This window comes from Coffea arabica, chromosome 11c (genome assembly GCF_036785885.1).
Source record: "Coffea arabica cultivar ET-39 chromosome 11c, Coffea Arabica ET-39 HiFi, whole genome shotgun sequence".
Lineage (NCBI taxonomy): Eukaryota > Viridiplantae > Streptophyta > Magnoliopsida > Gentianales > Rubiaceae > Coffea > Coffea arabica.
This window is the reverse complement of record NC_092330.1, coordinates 45,528,307-45,549,319: the sequence shown is the minus strand read 5'-3', so window position 1 is coordinate 45,549,319 and position 21,013 is coordinate 45,528,307. Positions and strand designations below refer to the sequence as shown.

At 36.6% G+C, this 21,013-nt stretch overlaps 3 protein-coding genes and 2 long non-coding RNA genes across 7 annotated transcripts; 1 reads left to right on the top strand and 4 right to left on the bottom strand.

Moving 5' to 3' along the window:
• Positions 1-4,468: 4,468 nt before the first annotated feature.
• LOC140016402 (acyl carrier protein 1, chloroplastic-like) lies at positions 4,469-5,868 on the bottom strand. 3 transcript variants are annotated; one of them, XM_072069912.1, is made up of 4 exons: positions 5,703-5,866; positions 5,166-5,279; positions 4,931-5,053; positions 4,469-4,766 (listed from the first exon to the last, which is right to left on the bottom strand). In XM_072069912.1, the coding sequence occupies exons 1-4, from the start codon at positions 5,775-5,777 to the stop codon at positions 4,629-4,631; spliced, it is 450 nt and encodes a 149-aa protein (XP_071926013.1). In that variant the 5' UTR covers positions 5,778-5,866; the 3' UTR covers positions 4,469-4,628. The 3 variants fall into 3 exon arrangements, with proteins under 3 accessions (XP_071926013.1, XP_071926014.1, XP_071926015.1); XM_072069913.1 differs by having other exon boundaries at positions 5,166-5,267; positions 5,703-5,861; XM_072069914.1 differs by lacking the exon at positions 5,166-5,279 and having other exon boundaries at positions 5,703-5,868.
• A 1,262-nt stretch (positions 5,869-7,130) lies between these two features.
• LOC113722405 (uncharacterized) lies at positions 7,131-7,602 on the bottom strand. Its single transcript, XR_003456714.2, has 2 exons — positions 7,504-7,602; positions 7,131-7,399 (listed from the first exon to the last, which is right to left on the bottom strand). It is a non-coding gene; the product is annotated as an uncharacterized lncRNA (long non-coding RNA).
• A 95-nt stretch (positions 7,603-7,697) lies between these two features.
• Positions 7,698-9,955, bottom strand: LOC113723982 (uncharacterized). The gene is made up of 3 exons (XM_027246938.2): positions 8,293-9,955; positions 7,981-8,185; positions 7,698-7,875 (listed from the first exon to the last, which is right to left on the bottom strand). Exons 1-3 carry the CDS (start codon positions 9,953-9,955, stop codon positions 7,698-7,700), a joined length of 2,046 nt encoding a protein of 681 aa, XP_027102739.2.
• A 58-nt stretch (positions 9,956-10,013) lies between these two features.
• On the bottom strand, positions 10,014-10,320 carry LOC140017090 (uncharacterized). The gene is made up of 2 exons (XR_011823407.1): positions 10,253-10,320; positions 10,014-10,109 (listed from the first exon to the last, which is right to left on the bottom strand). It is a non-coding gene; the product is annotated as an uncharacterized lncRNA (long non-coding RNA).
• Positions 10,321-15,757: 5,437 nt separating this feature from the next.
• LOC113719105 (uncharacterized) lies at positions 15,758-20,836 on the top strand. The gene is made up of 3 exons (XM_072070545.1): positions 15,758-17,167; positions 19,832-20,235; positions 20,345-20,836. Exon 1 carries the CDS (start codon positions 16,048-16,050, stop codon positions 17,083-17,085), a length of 1,038 nt encoding a protein of 345 aa, XP_071926646.1. The 5' UTR covers positions 15,758-16,047; the 3' UTR covers positions 17,086-17,167; positions 19,832-20,235; positions 20,345-20,836.
• The last annotated feature ends 177 nt before the right edge of the window (positions 20,837-21,013 follow it).

Here is a 21,013-nt window from a genome sequence, read left to right as displayed (position 1 = left end):
GAAAAATGTGCAAATTTGTATGTTTTATTGATGTTGAAAATTGCGATGGATCTTGACAACTTTCTACACTTTTTCTAATTATTAAACTGCTAGAAGTATTATGACTACTTTTGGTTTAGTCACAATTAAAACTATGCTATTATTAAATTAATGTAGTATACTTATTATTTCTCCTTTTTTTGGTATTATTATGCACACATAGTACTGGTTCAAAAATCTTTGTCCAAATCACGATAAATAGGGGACTAACTTCATAAACGGAATTTCTCTTCATAGCAAATTTTAAATTGTTTTGATGCTCAAATTTTCTCCTATATTTACCAAAAGATTTATTGTTCTATGTTTAACTAAACTTCCCCAAGATACCTCTAGTGTACAAGATAGAAAGAGAAGATGAGATACCATTGCAGTCTCTCCTCTTGACATGTGTAATACCTTTTTTTTGACAAGCGGCACATCCCTCATTTCTTTTTTCACTCTGTTTATTTTTTTCTTTTGGGTTCAAAATGAGCCAAAATATCTCTCTCCCCAACGAGACACAAAATCTAACTATCTTTTTATTCTTAACTATCTATTTTTTCTTTTTTTTCCAACACTACTATCCCCTTACTTCTTACTCCCTATTCTTTCCATTTTTTTCCCTTTTCTTTTCTCTGGCCTCATCTTGACTTTTATACATGCTTCACTTCCTTCACCAAAATATCTTTTATCTCACCAACACAACACAACACAACACAACATACAATACCCTACTTCATCTCTTCTTTCCTCTTGACGCTACTGCCTTGCTTCCTTATCTCTTTTTTTTTTCTTCTTCTTTTTCCAAAACTAATGGCATTGAGCCTCTTCCCTCTCTCACCGCCACTACCTTCCTCCCTTATTCCCTTTTTTTTTCTTTTTTTCATAACTAATGCACTAAGATTGATTGTTGCTTACTTTTTATAGGTGATTAATTGTTGAACAAATAGAGAACATTATCAGTCACTCATTTTCTCTGTTGCTGGGCTTTAAAAGGTACAAATAGCTTTATTTGTTACTAGCTATCGTTTTCATTTCTTTCTTTACCCAAAATTTTTTTTCCATTTTGGGCTAATAGAAAGTTCTAATGACATTGATAATAAAAAAGGCTGCTCTAATTTGTGAGATTTTGAATTCACTGCTGGTGAAGGTATAAATGACAACATCACAAAGTTTTTCTCCATTATTATTTTGTCATAATGAAGTTTGTATGTGTGATGTCAAATAAATAGCCCTTAGATTAGGATTTATAAACTAATCTCAGTTTTTAGCCCTTAGATTATGGGTATTTAAATTTTAGTTTTTATTACATTTTGGGAATGACTGGATTGATTGGTTGGAAACCATTTTTGTGTGTGCTTCAACTAAACGCCATATAAATTTTTGGAGAAAACACCATATTTCTCTTACCTTTATCGTACCTACTCAATTTTAAACCATTGATCAACCTAGAGATCATTGATAGATTTGATGCTTCCTTTAAGCCTTTTTCACAAGTAATCATGATTATTTATTTGGTTTAAGAAGGATAAGAAAAAACAATTGGTGTTTTGCTCTATGTAGGTAGTTAATATCAATTTAGTGTTAATTTTGAGTAATTTCAAATTTACTTTTTATCTCTATTTATACCATACATAAAGGGATGGGGAGACTTTTGGTGTAAATGAAAAGTTGTCATCTTATGATCTTTCTAAATTATCCTTTAAGTATGACTATCCACTATTATATTTACTTTTGCCTCTCTTACCTACTGGCATATTTATCTTTGTCTTTCTTACTTGCCATCATATGTACTTTTACTTCTTTTTTTTTTATAACTACCCACTGTCAAATAATAGTCTATTTGTATATTTTATTTATGTAAATTTCAAATTTCCATATTTATTATAAAAATATAAAACCAAATCTCATAAAAAATAATTTCAACAAATATTTTTAAAATTTTTTAGATATTTATTTATTATTGCACACGTATCGAGTGTGCCTTAAACACTAATTAATATTAATTAGAAAAAATGTATAAATGTAATGAATGATAATAATTGTTAGTGTTCCATGGTAGATTATGTGAAATTTAGGGCCTGTTTGGAAGGTGAGTTTTTTGGGTGTTTGTATAAAATTTTACTGTAGATCACTGTAGAAGTTGTAGAAAAACTTTTGTAAGATGAAAATTTTTTTTCTTTTTCTTTTTCTTTCTTTTTTCTTTTCCTTCTTACTTTCCCCTTCCCCCTCTCCTGTTCCCTCTCCTGAAACTGCCTCTGCAAACACATACAAACTTTTTTTTTTTTTTTGCTTTTCTCCTCTCCCTCCTCTCCCTCCCCTGCCACCCCTTTCCTCTCCTTTTCCCCGCCACTGCTCTCTGCCCACCATCCCTTCCCTCCCCCTTTGCCCGCCACCCCTCCCCCTGCCACCCCCTCTGCCCCTTCCCCCTCCCCTGTTCCCCTTCCCGATTCTCACCATGCCTGATTTCTTTCTTTTTTTTTCACATTTTCCCTCTCCCTCTCCTCTTCTTGCTCTTGCTGGCAGATGAAGCAGCGAAATGATTTTTTTTTTTTTGGGCAATTTTCCTTCTCCCCCTCTCCTTCCCTTCCCCCGCCACCCTCACCCTCCTCCGGTGCGATTTGGTCTCGCGACCAGATCGGCCAAAGGGAAAAGGGAAGGGGGAGAGGGAAAAAGGGAAAAAGGAGAAAAAAAAGAAGACTGGCACCGGAAGAGGTGATCGGCATCGGAACTGGCGGCAGAGGTGGTGGTGGGGGAGGAAGAAGAAGAAATGGGAATGGGAATTTTTTTTTTCGGATATTTTAAGTGTATAGGTTAAAAACTTTGATAAATTTTTTGGGGTTACTATAGCAAGAGTTATTAAAAAACTAGTATAATACAAACTTGCTAAAAAAGTAGACTTCCATACAGGCTTTTAGATGAGTTAACAAGTGCACAATTAAAAAAAATCCCTAATATTTAAAAATATAAAATTAAATAGAGAAAGCTTATAAATGTAAGGTTGGACAATTATTATTAGTGTATGCACTTACATAATAGGTTGCATGTCTTTAAAAAGCATCCAATGAATACTCGTTATAAAAATCCAATTAAAATTAACCTAGATCCCACTCCATTCAAACCAACCAATTTAGAGTGGACCCAGAATCGATTTACACCTAGACAACATGCGATCCTCCGAAGATCCAAGTGAGGTTTAATTGTTTTGATAAGGTACCAGCACAATCACGAGTTGCAACGGGGTACCATAATTAATACTATGGGCAAAACACCAATTTACCCCTGAACTATTTTGTTATAGTTAAAATAGTCCATAAATATTATTGGGAGCTAATTTAGTCCCTCGACTATTTTGATAAAGCCAAAATAGTCTTGAATTTTATTATGAGCTAATTTAGTCTCTCAACTATGTTACTTAGACTGAAATAGTCCGTCAACTATATTTATGTGGTTTGTTTGATCCTTATTTGGTTGATCAACCTAATTTATCAATGTTATGAATTGACGATCAGGAGTGAAATAGGAAATCCCATCATTGCCCATATAAAACAACAGAATAAAAAATATTTATCGAGAAATTGACAATGAAATTGAGTAATATAGAGAAAAAAAAATAGAGCTTCTTATGAAGAAAAATGGAGTCAATGCCCAAAAAAAAAAAAAGAAAATCATATAGATCCAACTCAATCCATTAAATGGAGGGAAGAGAAAACAACATAGCAGGAATATGCAAAAAGCTGGAATAAAGATTTGCTAACATTAATGATTACTCTTTTAATTAAGAAATAAAGATAAAAGAAATTCGATTTTTTTTCTTTCCATGTGGTTAATTTTATTGCCAATTTCTTGACAAATATCTGTACCTACGTTTTTATAAGGGCTATGGCTGGATTTTTTCTATTTTGGCTTTGTTTGTTGGTGCAGAAAATTAATAAATTGGATGAATCGGTCAAATAAGGACTAATTTGGCCATGTAAATATAGTTGAGGGACTATTTCGAATACTAAAACTCTAAAAGGGCAAAGGACCTAGGACGTCACAAATAATTGCTGGCATAGGGTTTCTTGCCAAGTACTCGCTCACTTTTTAATGGGCTGGAGAGGAAGCACTTGGGATTCTCGGTGACATTTTTTCTATGCCAATCCAATGCCACCTATAATATTGCACCAAGTGTCCTGTTATTATTTACACTTTAATTTTCTAATAATTCAACTTTGTTTGGTTTAACACAAGTGTAAATAATAACAGGACACTTGGCACAATATTATAGGTGGCATTGGGTTGCCATAGAAAAAATGTCACCGAGGATCCCAAGTGGAGAGGAAGGATTAATTATCATCAGAAAACATTACAACATAGGAGGAATATGACTGAATGGTGAAATGAAATCCTAGGAGCATTGTAACAAACCCATGATTTCAAACACCAGGAACTAGAAAAAACATCAAAATTTCAAATGAACCAATAATGCAAATAAATTAACGAGGGGGACAAAGTCAGCATAAAGTCACATTGCGATCGCTAATGAATATCAAGAAGAGAAGAACACTCTTTTAAGACCTTAATATACTCGCTAGCTGGTTGCTCTGTTTGTCCGGAAAGACATGCAGTTAAATCCGATGGCTTGAGTTGAGTTGGACGAGCTTTTCTATCAAATCGGCTGCGTCCTCGATAGTTGTAATGTTTTCAGAATTTTCATCCTCCACATTTATTCCAAATTCCTCTTCCAAACCCATGACGATTTCCACCTGAATCCGACCACCGTTGATTACATCAGAACGTCTCGAGTTAAAAATACAGTCGCACCGGAAGAGTGCAGGATGATGATCACATGATCATCAACTTGCGAGCAAAAAAAAACTCAAATCAGAAAGGACACAGATGAGCTGCCTGCATGTATGCACATATGTACCGTGTCAAGAGAATCAGCCCCGAGAGAAGCAAAAGTAGAATCTGGAGTGAGCTCAGTTTCAGCAGGCAAGGCCAATTGCTTCCTTACAATGTCACAGACTTTCTGCACTGTATCTGGCTTGGCCTGACAAAATTCCACAAGCAGTAGCCTTGATTAGCAGCACGTGCGTGCAAAGTCTTTAATTACAAGCAGACAAAAAAATGCACGCGCCAAATCTACAAATTAGTAGTAATACCATGCAAGAGACTTGAAATCGAGAGGTTCTGAGAGATGGGAAGGTGATGTTCTTAGTGCAGGCAGCGCCAATCATCCGGACAGATGACGCCTGTCTGCTTATCTGTGCAAAATGCTAGAACCATTCAGATCAAAGTTTGTGGGTCAAAATTTCGTGCATCAGATTGTGTGCGCTAGCTAGCTTAAATCTGCATCAGGCACCACCAGTGTATAGAAAGAACCGTATGCACTTTACGTAACCGCTACACTAATTTAGTGTTTTGGATGACCAAAGCTCACAGCTGCAAAACCCCCCCAACACTGATTCATTCAGCTAAGGCCATAGAGAAAGATCCCACAGCATATGGTATAAATAAATAGCATTGAAGCATGACCCATTAATTAGCCCGTCCCGTCTGCCCATGTACGTGTAGTATACATTTTTGTACTACTCATCAACAAGAATGACATATTTCACACTGAAACTTTATAGGAAAGCAAGAATCTTTTTTATTATTATTATTATTATTATTATTTGTTGGTACATTTTGAAATTTACCTGGTCCATTCGACCGAGAGGCGGAGAAGTGGTTAAAGGCCTGAAATTGAGCGAGGTTGCAGAGACGGTGGCCATCTTGGAAGCTGAAAGCCGCAGTGGAGAGGAGAGAGAGCTGCCAAATAGGAATGGTTAACGGATAAGGAAGCAGGGAAACTGGCAGCCCAACCGCTCGTAGCTTTGCCTATGTCCATCCATCTCAATCCACCACCCACCCGATAGGATTTCGACACCTGTCCACCCACAAAATCTTTTCCAATGCAATGCAATGCAATATATTCTCTTGTAATCCTACTTGTAATCTTGCAATGCAATACTGAAGTCCCCTACTTGCAATCCATAAGCTTTTATAAGTTCACCTGAAAATTTTCAACACCGCATGTAGCAAGTACTTTGACAATTACGCCATCAATTTCATGCATGTGTGTGTGTGTGTGTCTGTCTGTCTATTTACACACACACACACACACACATATAGTATATGTATATATGTGTGTGTGTGTGTGTACGTACGTATATACAGGTACAGGTACGAAATGATGGAGTAATTACTAGCACTTGCAACTAAAACTTGCAATCATGAGGTTAATAGCTCAACGTACCTGCGTTCTCGAGAACCACTTGAATTGTTGGGCCAATATCTGTTTGGAGACATAATTAAATATTAATGAGTACAAAATTCTTTGAAGCCAATGTGATGCAGACTGTAATTTGCTGAAGTTTCAATACTTGAGGCCTTCCATACATTGGCAATGAATCACATCCATGCATTTTCTTTTGGAAATTAAAGGAAGTAACCTGTATCTAAACATCCAATTCCTGACTCCAACCATGTCATCCATGAAGACGTAGAGGCCTTCCTTTGATTCCAAGGCGGGCATGTACTTTTCCGCCTCGGCCTGTGGCCAGAATTAGCGTGCCAACAACTGCCGATCAGCACGTGTGGCAGAAATGTTCGGAAATGTTCGGAAAAGAATTAAGAAAAAATCCAATGAAATTTAGGAAGAAGTTGTCAAGTGCGGGTTGGTTTATTTTTGTCGTAGAAACAGGCATGCATACAGCTAATTATTATCATATATACTGCCATCATACGCGCGTAGGGGACACGAACAAGAACATATAGTAGTATTATATTTAGTGAATAAGGAAATACTACTGCCATCAGTACTGACTGTACCTTTGGAATCACAATGCGCCCTTCCTCTTTGACATCACTGTGCTTAATCGTTTCTCAAAAAGGAGTTGCATTCTTGATGCATTCACTTCCTCCCAATGTTTTCAAACCCGGACCGTCAATCGAACCGGTGAGGTGAAAGGGTCGAGATTCAACCGGTCGGACCGGTTCAACCGGGGTTCAATAAATAAATAAATAAATAAATATATATATATATATATATATATATATATAGACACACACACCTATGCATAGAATAAGATATAAATGCTGAACCACAATAAATATAAGAGCAATATCCAACAATTAACACACACAATTAACATAGTTATGAAACTTACATGTCCAATTGTCTAAATATTAAAATTAACAAAAAAAAATACAAGTCTAGAAAACAATCAAAAGGTCCAAACGAGTCCAATTTCTGAAGCTTCTATAATCTTCTTCATAATTCTGGGACAACAAAGCTTCAAAAAAAGCCATCTTGACAAGTCATCATCATCATCCAAGACCATTATATGAATCACTGACAAGTGATAAAAGTATAAAATCATATTAGTTTCATCACACCAACTGATACAAATCTTAAAAATAAAAATAAAAGAGTACAAATAATTCTATACCAATTACCATTTGAACATTTAATGCCAATCATCATCTTCATCATTAAAAAAGTTTCGACGCTGAAATGTTTCTAAATCAACATCTTCTGCTTCCTCTTCATTATCTAAAAAATCAACATATTTAATTATATACATATTCAACAATTGAATATCATATCATACTAGCTTTATTTTTGCATCAAACTAATGATTTATGTCAAACTAACCTTCAAGTTGTTCAGAATTTGAACATTGACCATGAATTGGAAGTTCTTCAAGCTCTTCCTCTAACTCCTCATAATCAAGCTCCCCTTCTTGTTCTTCTTCAACCACCCAAAATTCTGTTTTATCAATTGACTCATAATCAACGGGATCATACGATCTCTTTTGCTGATTATGCCTACAACATATATATATACACACAACATATACACTTAGTTAGTACTAAAATATTTTCTTAAAAAGAATGAAATGTCATTTATAAAAATAAACCATTTACATATACCTATACTGCAAACGCAAATTGTAATGCACATATACAAGATCATTGAGCCTTTGATGCTCCAACCTATTCCTTTTCTTAGTATGAATACGTTCAAAAACACTCCAATTACGCTCACATCCTGAAGAAGAAGCTGTTTGACTCAAAACCCGAATTGCAAGTTTTTGTAAGTTGGGAGCATCACAACCAAAGAGCTTCCACCAATTCTCTGTCATATTCAAAATTTAAATATAAACAAAATATTTATAAATTAGATATATATATATATATATATATATATTAGAGAGATTCAAATGCTAGAAAAATATAAATTACCTGGTCTATCTTTCTTGCTAGTAAGAATAGCAAGTTTTCTGCCAAAACTTCCCTCCCGCTCTCGATACATTCCAATTTCTCTTGTTAAATTTTCCACACTACACCAATCCACCTTTGATTCTATGTAATCCAACAAACCATTTGCAATTTCTGGATGTGTAGAGAATGTGGCGGTGTCATATTGAAAAGCGGGATTTAAAAAATATGCCGTAGCATGCAAATTTTTCCTCAACATCCTATCCCATCGGTCATTGATGATATCAATGTAAGGCTTATATAGTCTTTCACTACTCCTGAACAACTTCTTGATTCCAGTAATTGCTCTAAACATACCTTTATACACATACCCCAAAGAAGGCCTTTCATCAGTGTCACAAACTCTCAACAACCGAATAATAGGACCCATTATTCTCACCGTAATCAAACAATTATTCCAAAATCTATCATCCAAAACAATTTGTTTGACCTCTTTTCCTTTGTTCATTTTCAAGAACTTTTTGTAATCTCCGCTAGTGACTAAAGCTTGTAAGCTGTCTTTGTGATCATGTAAGCTCTTTAGTGCAATAAAAGTGGTGGCAAATCGAGTTTCCCCCGGACGAATAATCTCCCTCCACCCATTAGTTTTTCTCAGCCAATTTAGAACATATTTATGATTATACACAAAAACAGTTACTGTAGCAGCAAGAGCCACTAGAGATTTAACAGTACCCATTTCACCAATATCCTTCAAAATCAAATTGATACAATGGGCAGCACATGGAGACCAGCAAATAGTTGGATATCTTTCATTTAATAAAGTTCCAGCAGCCTTATAATTGCTAGCATTATCAGTGACTAAATGCACCACATTTTTTGAACCAACCATTTCAACAATTTCAGCAAACAGATTGCACAAATTTTCTGCATTTGTCACAATGTCCGATGCATCTATAGACTTGATAAAAGATATACCCTTAGGACAATAAACCAGAAAATTAATCAATGGTCTTTGTCTACTATCTTTCCATCCATCACCCATTATAGTGCATCCAGTTTCAGCCCAAGTATTTCGAAATGAATCAACAACTAACTGCACATCTTTCTTAGCATCTCGCAACAAAGTGACTCGCAAGGAATGATAAGATGGAGCTTTATAACCATGACCCATTGATGCAATTTGATCGATAGCTTTTTGAAAAAATGGAGAATTAACAGCATTAATGGGAATACATGCATCATAGAACCAAAGAGCAATGGCCATATCAGTATTTTGCCATTTATCCTTACTTTGCAAACAAGCTTTGATAGTAGGTTGAGTACTATCACGTCCACCCTTAAAGAAAGCATGAATACCTGTAGGGGCAGTGGTTTTTCTCTTTCCTTTACCTAATGATGTACCAGCCTCATTCATTGAAATTTCCCTTATTCGAGGAGGTGGAACCTCTTGCACTTCATCACCGACAAATTCGTGCACTGGTTGACCAAAAGGACTTTCAACCCCAAAATCTCCTCTTTTTTCTTTAGATTTTTTATCATTTTCTTGCAAACATGTTAATATTGCAAGCCTCACTGCTGGATCAACATTTGGACATGAAGTAACACTGCCCGTTACTCCTGCCAAGTGTTGCTTCATTCGGTGGATGCCACCCCCATGAAACACTTTAAAACAATAAGTGCATGTCATGGTTTTTCTTCCTTGTGCATTTCTGCCCTCAGAAACATATCCCCATGCTATATCTGTCTTTTGCCTATGACCTTGGGGCTGACTTGCAGATCCCTCACTATTGAATGGTCCCCCCGGTGAACATTGTGAGTTACTACCGCTACCAGCCTCCATCCTAAAATGAGATATTTAAAAATAACTAGTCTTAACAAATAATTAATATACACAAACTGAAACAAATTATTAAAGCTATTCATATTTGGAAACTGAAACTGTCACCAAAAGATCTAAAGGGGTTAATGGAGACAATGAAACAACCGTTTAGCACGAGTGAAGTTAATTCCCTAAGCCTTGTGCATTTCTTGAGGGTGTTAAGTATCTTCACGATAACTGGGTTTTGCACAGAGATTTAAAGACATCAAATATACTTTTAAAAAATAGCACAGAGATTTAAAGACATCAAATATACTTTTAAATAATAGCACAGAGATTTAAAGACATCAAATATACTTTTAAATAATAGCACATTGGGTGTTCCCAGATCCCAAGTATGCAAAATGTATATCAAATGAAGCTATTTAACTGGAAGTGGAATGAAAGTCTTTGCCCTTTAAACACTACATATATATATGGTATATCACATGTTTGAGAAGCAAAACGTGAGATCAACACATTTAAGCGAATTGCTAAAACTTGAAGGATAATGTGTGTAATGTTCAATTGGTGCCCTTCCATCCTTTAGCTCACTGACAAGATCCAAATCACAATTAATCACAAACAAGTATATAAGAACTCTTGCCGGGGTTACAGTCAGCTAATAGATTGATCAGCAGATTCACGATACTGAATTCTTATGAATGAAAGCAATCAAAGTACAAGGGAATTTGCAGCAATTTAGGCAAGCGGAACTGATATTTCCAAAGGATTGACAATTGTATAAACTCAAACACGTGAACAGGAAAATAAACAGCAGCTACAATCAACCCAGTCTGAGTAAACGGATAAACTGACCAGCAAAACACGACACTACAGAGAATCAATCACAATCAGAGTATATCTACTCACATATGGAACAATATCTAGACAGAGAACATGTTGAAATTAGAAACGAAATGAGGTAGCAATTCAAATTATGAAGATTTAGGACCTGAATGCAGAAGGGTTGATGTCCACCGGCGCTGCACCACCTCAATCACCCTGCTCAGCTGCACCTTCAGCCCACAGTCGACAACGAGCACCGCCAACCAGTGGTCATCTACGCCGTTTCCCCAAAAGTGATCCACACCACACTTTGGAGAAGGGGAAAAGGAACTAGCGAAGGAGGACCGAAGCGGCGAAGCGGCGAGGTGAAGTCACTGAAGTGCGAAGAGGAAGAGTGGAAGACTGGAGCCGTGGAGCGAACTAGCGAAGGAAGACCGAAGGCCGAAGCGGCGAGGACCGAAGCGGCGAAGCGGCGAAGCGGCGAGGTGAAGCGGCTGAAGTTCGAAGAGGAACTGAGGAAGAGTGGAAGACTGGAGCCGTGGAGCGAACTAGCGAAGAAATCAGAAATGAAGAATGAAGATTAGGGATCGGTCAAAATTGAAGTTTTTGTCAATTTTGACTCAAAAATTGGAAACCGCGGTTCACGGTTCAACCCGGTTTTGAAGATTTGACCGGTTTTTTCCGGTTTTGACCGGTTTCTTATAAAAGTCAACATAAGCTATAGACCGGACCGGACTCATGGCCGGGTCGCGGTCGAACCGGTCGACCCGGCCGGTCCGGTCCGGGTTTGAAAACATTGCTTCCTCCTGTAACCCACATTCACATATCTTTTTACCAATTAATGCTAAGTTCTTTGGCGTACCAATTTTATTGTCTTCAAGCATAACTATAATTACTTTTTCCCACTAATGACTAATGGCAGAAATAAGAAAAAGCGAAATTAATTAAGGGAAAGAGTTAGAGAAATAGCAGGGAGAGCAAGAAGTAAAGTAAAAAATAAATAAGTAAAGAAAGAAACATACACGAGGAGGAGGGGTTGGCGGAACTGGAATTTTGTACGTTCTTGGTCTTCGAGCAGAGACCATGATGCTATTGGAATGCTGGTTTTCTGCTGATTTCCTTTTCGTCCTAGGCCTTGCAAGCCTCCTGATAGCATTGGCTCTTGCGTTAGAGTACTCATCATCACCTCTATCTGTGCTGCTGCATTGCATGGTTTTGCACGTCTTCAAGGTCACCTTGCCTGCTGCCTCGGCCACCGTCCCTCAGTATTCTTCTGGGACCAACTCACAATTCTCATTATGTACGTCTATATACATATAACTAGTAGAAGACTACTGCTGCTGCTCCTGCTACTTTCGCATTTTTTTTTTTATGTCTCCGCCACAGATGTGAAATCGGTTGCAAACAATTAAAATCATAATTTTCCTTTTACATCCTTATTGAAACGGATAATAGGTGTTGCTTTAGAATTTAATACCACTGCAAAAAAGGAAAGTAGCTAGCGGTTGCATCTGCATTGTTATTTTATGAAGTTTTTTTTTTTTTTTTTGGAAAAATGATTGGTTTCATCTTTCACATTTCACAAAAAAATATTCTTTTTGTCTCTCACTTTTAAAACGAAACAATTTTATCCTTGACATTTAAAAATTGAAGTTCTTACATTCCTGAATCTAAATTTCAATCTGAATCAAACCACCAATCAACCTGATTACAAATTTTGAGAGTGTAATTGGTAGATCATTTGGTTAACTCGACTTAATATTCATGTAAAATTTAATGAACCAAAAAATAAAAAATTATAACATAAAAAAGAAATATTAATCTTTCCTACATTATCATTGTATACACTGACGGTTTTATGTACTGCTATATCATTTAAATTTAAAGTTAAACACCAAATTTTATATTTATGATACACATCTAGATTCGCAAGCAGATATACTAACGGTGTATGAAAAGATATCCCAAAAAAAATTTTCCACTATTCCAAGACAAAGAATGGCCTTCTATGTTATATTTTTTATTTTTTTTTGTTTAATAAATGTCATGTGAATATGATGAAATTGACCGAGTGGTCTATCAATTTTATTTCCTAAATTTATTATTGGGCTATTGAATAGTTTGATTCAGATTGAAAATTAGGTTCAGAGATGTAATAGCTTTAATTTTTAAATGTCAGGGATGAATTTGATTTATTTTAACAGCAAGGGACGAAAAGAATATTTTTGCAAAATGTGAATGATGAAACAGGTCATTTTCCCTTTTTTTTTGTAGAAAAAATGTATTGTAACTATTTGATATATGTAAGTGAAGGAAATTAAACCAAACTATTTTAGTATTTAGTTTCCTAATTTTTTTTTGTGTCATAGTTGTTTAGTTTCCACATTGAATTAGAAAATCTCAAATTAGTTTTCAAGTAAGTTTTGGTTTACAATTATAGCTGTTTTAAGAAATTTTGCAGTCTATAAATACTACTAGTCTAGTAGGTTATTACTTGAATAGTTGAGTTGAGTTTTGAGAATAAATTTGAGAGAAAATATCATAATTGAAATTTATGAGTTATCGTGAGTGAAACAACTTGATATTTGTTATTGTTAGGTTTTTAGTTAAATAAATTATTGAGTATTTATTATATATTTATTTTGCTCCTCTTCTCACATATTTTTTTATGTGTCAAAATTATTTTCACTGTGCATGTAATTTTTTTCGTGCCGACAAGTGGTATCAGACTTTTGGGCTTTGATCAAGGGGCTTGTTTGTAAAATTGGAGCACAAGATCAAAAGATTTGATTTTGACAAATTGGACACACAATTGATCCTAATTGAGTGGAGATTAAATAATTAAAATATGGATCCGCATTATTTACAACATTATCATGTTTTTATTTTTGATACTAAAATGATTTTGAGATTTGGAGGTCAATGATGAAGAATCTTTTCAAAGATATTGGAGTTTGAAATATTATCCAAAAAGGGTTCACGTAACCTATAGCATGTACAGAATTACGAAGCGATGCGGTTAAACAATTACAGAAAAATAGACAGCTGAATTGCAATGCATTCTACTATCTCAGTACTTAAGTCCAGTTACATATTGTGAAAAAATTCATACATATAAAGACAGCAAAGGGGACTTAAAATTTTTAATAAAATGTTATGACCATGGTGGAGAAAAAATTTGTGATGAAGAAGAAGAAGAAATAAATTTTTTTTATGAGACAAAGAAAGAAGAAATTGTAGAAGTTGTGGGTACACATGAAAATGAAGAATTTATGGCTCGACAAGAAATTTTGCAAGTAGTTGAGAAAGAAAGTGACATCGTTGGTTAAAATAAAGAGCTGACTAAAAATTGTGACCATATAGAAATTGTTGATTTTATTGAGTTTGATGGATTTTTTGAAGAAAAAAAATCACATGATGGAATTGGTTGACTTCAATTATGAAGTGAACAATTTAGTTGAATGTTATGATACTGTTAAAATTGATGCAGTTGTTAGTGTTGAAAAACTAAAAAAAAATATGGTAATGTTGAAAACCTCGGTGGTAAAAATTATGATTTTTTTGGTTTTGAAAATTTTTATTAGTAACATGAGTGAATTGAATTATGGAGCATTGGATGAAGTATAGGTGAACATATTTTTTGGTTTTGAAAATCTATTGCAAGGTGAACATATTTTTTGAGTAGACAAAATTATAATTATATCCACATCAGAAAATATCGAGAAGGTTCAATTAGGTCAGGTTCGAGTCCAAACCCGATTCCTTGATAGGCTTAGGAATTAGTGAGTCATTAAAATGATATCAACTATTCCGTCTGCCCCGTTAAAAATATCATATGCTCTATTTTGAAATGCTTCAAAAATTTTGGCATTCTATTAAAATAAAGTTATTTTTTATCACTTTTTTTTAAAATATTGTCCCTACTTTTAATTGTACATGAATTCGAATTTAGAAATTTTGATAGCAAGTATGGAAATAAAAACACTAACATCACAACCAATTTACTATATATTTTTTAAAAAAATCAAAATCTCATAAAGCGACAAAAAAAAAAAATGGAACGGGTGGAGTGAAAATAGCATTGTGAGTCGAAGCCAATAAACCATCAGCTCTTGGACTGGTGGCCACCACCAAGCCCTTTAAGGTAAGGGTTCAAATCTTGCCCCCCACCAAAATGCCATTTTTGTGGGTCTGCTTCAAATCCCACCAAAATGTACCCGTTTGATTCGGTGGTGGTTCTATTTCCATCGATTTTTCGTAAGCTTAATTGAACTTTCCCATAGTTAGAGTAGGAGTAAGAGTAGAGATGATAATTGAAAAACAAAACAAAAAAAAAGTCGAAGCCAATGGTTCTACTGTACTGGCAATGTGATTGAGCCCCAATGGAGATCGGATGTGAGATTTCAGTGGCAATGTGGCATATGAAATGAAAGTCTTATCGGCAGAGGGAAATGCCACATGTCCCACCGATTAGCGCTGCTGCCACTCGCTGCTCCTTTATCACACAAATTAAAGAATGCATTAACTGTAGTTGGAACAATGAAATTTATTTATTTTTTTGTTTGCTTTCAAGACAGTATTAAATACATCTAAATTACACTTGATTGATCGTATTAATACTGATCATGCTTACATTTATTACACTTTTAGATTTAGGCCTTTGTTTTTTTTTTCTTCGTATACCTTTCTATTATTAGTATTAACAATTCTATTCAAACTTTGAGCCCTATGTTGGTAGATCTCCTTAATGTTGGATGATTAATGTTTGTTGATAAGGATATACATTTAAATATGCACATACATTTAATACGTTTAAAAATTAATTATCCAATTAAACAAAGCAAAAAAAGGAAGAGAAATTCGCGTACTATACGATTTGGGACAAATACTACGATAGGGAAGGGGGTAAAAGGGTTAGAAGGACAACCGGACCGGAGAACCACTTTCAACAGCACAGCACAGCGCTCAGGCAGTGGGTAGTAGAACTGAAGTAGTCACGCCACTAGATTCCCTCCCGTAAACTTCTGCTCTCTCCTCCACCTCCCCACCCTTCCTCCTCCTCCTCCCCCTCCTCCTCCTTCCACTCTACTCTTTTCTACTATTCTCTCACTCACTTGTTTGAAACATCTCACATGGCTGACCTCCAGCCTCCCGATATCATCCCCCCTATAACTATTTCTTCAGCTGACCCAGCACCACCCATCTCCGCCCCTCCCGCCCCCTCCTCTTCTGCTGCTTCTCCTCCTCCTCCTCCACCACCTCCCCCGCCCCCCTCCCATCTCCCTGATATCCCTGCCACTATCGCCCCCCCTCCAACTGTTTTAGCCCCCAAGAGACAACGCCGCCCCAGTGTTCGATTAGGTGAAATCGGCCACCAATCTTTCGAAAATCATTCCCACCACCCTCGCCGCCCCTCCAAAACTTGGCGCTTCCACAGAGACCCTTCTCTCGCTGCCAAAACCTCCAAGACCCGACCTTTAACCAACCTCGTCAACGGCGCCGCCCCCCCTGCCCCCGCCCCCGACCGCACCTACCACCACGATAACACCAACAGTTACGCCTTCGACTTCGGCACTAAAAGGACCAAGACCAAGAAGCCCCCCACCAAGCGGGTCAGGTCTAATTGGGCTTCTGCTCCCAAATTCGAAGCTGCCGCACCCAACGGAGGTTTAACGCTTCCCCAAAACGAAGACTGCGCGTTCAGAGATGAGAATCAAGAAAACGATGACTTTCCTGACTTCCAGCCTGAGGAGGGCTCCGACTCTCCCATTAAAGACCACAGTCCTGTTCATTCCCAGGATATCAATCACAGCATGGGGCTTCACTTTTGGGATCGCAGGGCCGGGGTCAGAGCTCGACGGCTTTCGCGTTCAGACAGTCTTGACCCGGACCTCGACCGCCGCGACAACGACCTCAATTTTGACCACCCTTTTAACGGAATTCACAATGACTTCAACTCTGGGGATCACAATAGCAGCTGTGGGGTGAGGGACTGGCTGATTGGGTTGGGGCTGGGCAGATACGCGCCGGTTTTCGAGATTCATGAGGTGGATGATGAGGTTTTGCCTATGTTGACGCTGGAGGATCTTAAGGACATGGGCATCAATGCTGTGGGTTCCAGGAGGAAAATGTTCTCTTCCATTGTCAAGCTTAGAAAACGATTTTCTTGAGCTTGGTTTCAATGAAATCTCTACAAAACTCAGAACTACCTCGGTCCGCGGCAGGTGTATTGGGGAGCTGTAACAAATGCATGTACTGAGCTGGTTTGAGTTCTTTTTGATTTTTGTTACTTCTACTCTTTTTCTTTTCTTTCTTTTAGTTTTGCACTTTTTTGTTAGCTGAATAACGACAATGATATATATTGAATATGCAGTGCTTAGTTTTGAGGTAGGTTTGTTGCCCCATTTCTTGTCTACTTATGAGCTGTTGTGTAATGTAATTGTTAATATAGTGAAGGATATGACAAGGAAAGGAAATCTGATGACTTGGTTGGACTGCTGTTTTTTTGAAGGTCTCTAAAACCTCTTAATTAGTTGAAATTTAATTTAGTAAGAAAACAAATTTATCAAAGACACAGGCTTGATTTTTACTGTTATTTGTGTTAATCGATTAATGCTCTTCAACTTTACTTCTCGTTGGTGCATCTGTGGTTAGGTGTTGTTCATTAATTCATATGAAGGCATGATACATGGTTTAAATTTGTTAAAGCTTGTTATGCAGTTTCGTTGTTAAATGGTTATTTTTCCTGGTTCATCTATGTACTATGCACCGCGGTAAGGTGTAAAAGTAAATGAATTGAAAGTTGCCTGCTGAAAAATTCGAGTTTGTGATTTACCATATCTCATTTCCTTGGTTGAAATAAGTATATGTTGAAGCTTTATACATTTCTTCATACATCACCATTGTAAAATATAGTAGCAGATGCATGGGGAAAATGGCTTTGCAGCCTTCAATCTTGAGGATTACATTAGTTCTACTGCTTGCCCCCTTCAAGATAAAGTTTTTAATATCGGTGCTTGGATCCAAAACTTAGCATGGGCTGCAATCTCTTATATTTGTCGATTAGACAGTTTTATTAAAATACAGCAGTGATAATGGTCCAAGAATAATTACTATTGCAAATTGCTTTTTAAAAGAGAGATCGACTCTGGAAGAGATAGATTTGGGAATGCTGAGGGATAAAATGCTAAAAGAAAGAACAAGGAATCAAGAAGGTGAACCTAATGCAAGTGGGAAAGAAACTGAGATGATTTAGTCAATATGTGTTAAGGGGACAAGTTTTGAGATCATTAAAGTTGGCTGTTTTTTAAGGAAGGCAGATGGCTTGCTATATTGAGTGCTTTATTTGCATACATTGTGAATAGATTTGTGGTGAACCAACAAAAGCTAAAATTGGAAGTGGGAACGACGTGTTCTTTTTCAATTGTTTGTTTGTGTTGTCTAACTATTCTTTTCTTTCTTTCGTTTTTTTCCCCTTTTTTTGTTTTTTTTGGGGGGGGGGGGTGTGCGTGTGTGTGTGTGTGGGTGGGGGAGAATTTCTTGTTACCTAGTCAAGGTGAACTTAACTGACTACATATCCGGCAAATCTTCAAGATCATTAGAAGAGGCTCCCACACCTTTATAGGCTTCACATATTATTAGTTTTAAAGGGTATCTTAGTGGCAATGTAGTTTTAATGACGATTGAGGGTAAGGCTACTGTTAGTCCTATAGAAGAAATGAAGAAACAAGAAAAGGCATCTTAAATCCTTTGCATGAAGAGCATACTCTATTAAAATTAAGAGATACATTTTGGATGTCTATACTCTATAAAGAGCGCATGCTATTAAAATTAAGATAATTTGGAGAAGGATTTCTATAGACCCTGCACAAATTTTGGATGGCCATAATATTCCTAAAAATTTATTTCTTCCTGTTAAGTATATAAGGATAACAAGAAGACTATGATTTGAAACAAAAAATGAGAAACGATAGTTTCAATTGGGTACTGCATATGTTTCAATAAGCGTAATTGTGAATAAGAAATTTCATTTTGGTAGGAGGAAAATTGAAGGACTTTTTCTTGGTTTTATTTATTCTTATTTTGGTTCCTTGACCAAATTCAAGACCCATCCGATTATAATGACCTGGCATATACATTTGAAAGAATTTTAGAAGAGTTTGGGTATTAAAGGAACTCTTCTGTGATGTTTGATTTGAAGGTTTGGACTTTTAGTGATCGTGCTTTCTTCATTTTGTTTAAGTTTCATCACATGCTTGTCACCTCTCAATTTGTTGATTTCAGAGTTTGAGTGTCATACTGCTGTCCATCAAAGTTTGTTTATAGTTTTTGGTTTAGTTGTTTAATTTAGCTCACTTCAACAGAGAGATTGCCAAGGTTAATATGTTCCTTTGTTGGGAGCATTAGGAATTGGAGTGGGGAAAAAGAAGTGTAGTGAAAATCTTGACTAATTTCCATCCTTTGGTGATTAATTCCCCACAAAAGTCATACTTTCTTGGTTTGCTTAGATGAAAAAGTTACCCTTGTAAACGTGCTTAAAGTATCTGATGATACACTTGCTGGATTATGGCATTCAAGTTTGAAAATAATTTATTTGTTTTCACGTTGGAGGATTAAGTTTTATTTATGCACCTTGCTCCAACATATTTTGTGAAGGAGGGTCATAGATCTTGCTTTGTGGTTTGAGGACTGTTGTAACTCGTGAAGAACATGGTCAGTGTAATTGTCTTTTGAAGGGCAATGACAAATATAGTCTGACATATTTAGCATGCAATTCATCTTCTTCATGCTTTTCCTATTTTCCATGGTTTAGAAAGAGAAGAAAAAAGAAGGGGGGGGGGTGTGGAATGGGCACAAATCAACTGGAGTGTGGGGAAATACGTTACCTGGCGAATAATGTTTCTTGTTTCTGGGAAGGTTTGCATTAATATGGTGTGATATGATGTTCCAAATGCTGGGGGTTTGTCTTGCACCTTATGGAGCAATCGTACTGTGGAGTCTTGTTGAGAGCTCGATGGCTGTTTCAAACCAACGGAGACGGACGGACACACCAACGGCACAGGCTGACCATATGACGGGATGATGGTTATTCTGTGCTTGATTTAATGGTATTCTGATAAATTCCAGATTGATTGACATGCTTGTGGATAAATGTAACTATTTTGTATAAGTTGTATTTGGCGTTCCAAGTCTTGAAGAAGACGAGCTTCTTTCAGTTACTAGTGCTGTGGAGTGTGTTGGGAGGCAAGGAGAAACTGGGGAACAAGGCAGGGAGACGGAGCAACAGAATTCCAGGAATACCTTTGCAGCGTTAAACTCTTGTATGTATGCTGGATGGAATTCCTTTTTTTGTGTATTAGAATTTTATCAGTGACCATGAAGCATCCGTTCTCAAAAGCCGAACTTTTTTTTTTCTTTTTTGGTCAAAAGGTTCTCAAAAGCCAAGCTTGCTGAGTGGTGTTCCCATTTTCTTAGCTCTCTTGCCGGTTAGGGAAAAAATAGAGCAGCAGCAGTTAGAAAGGTGAAAGACGAATCTGATAACAAAAATCTCAGATAACATATCTGTTGTGATGGAGAAGGGGTTTGGGCAGGTGATGCAAATCGTCAGTAATGTCCTCAACTCCCGTTTCGCGTTTCAGTCAAGAATGCAATGTGAATTGAAGCCGCTGAAGGGCAGCTGGCAGAAGCTATTTGCGGTTGTCAAAGAAATATATGTGAAGTGGTGCAAGTTATGGCGCGGAGTGGAGACTCGTTTTCAGTGTTAGGCAAAAGAAAAAGAAAAGGCCGAAACTTGTGTTCAGTGTAAGGCCGAAAGAGAACAGAAACATGCTTTTGTGAAACAGAAAACATTGCCCCCATTTACTGTTTCCATCTGCAAAAGAGCAGACCACAAGTCAACAATGAGTGGTCATTGCAACTCAACTGGGCCAAATCTGCGACACATATATATATATATATGAGTATATATCTATCTATTGCGGGTGGGTAGCCCAACGAATGAATGACGATGTGTTGGATTACAATTCTCCGAATCACAATCCGATTTCAATCGTTTAGCATGCAGCTGCATAATTAACTCAAACTCAAATCTGGTGAAGT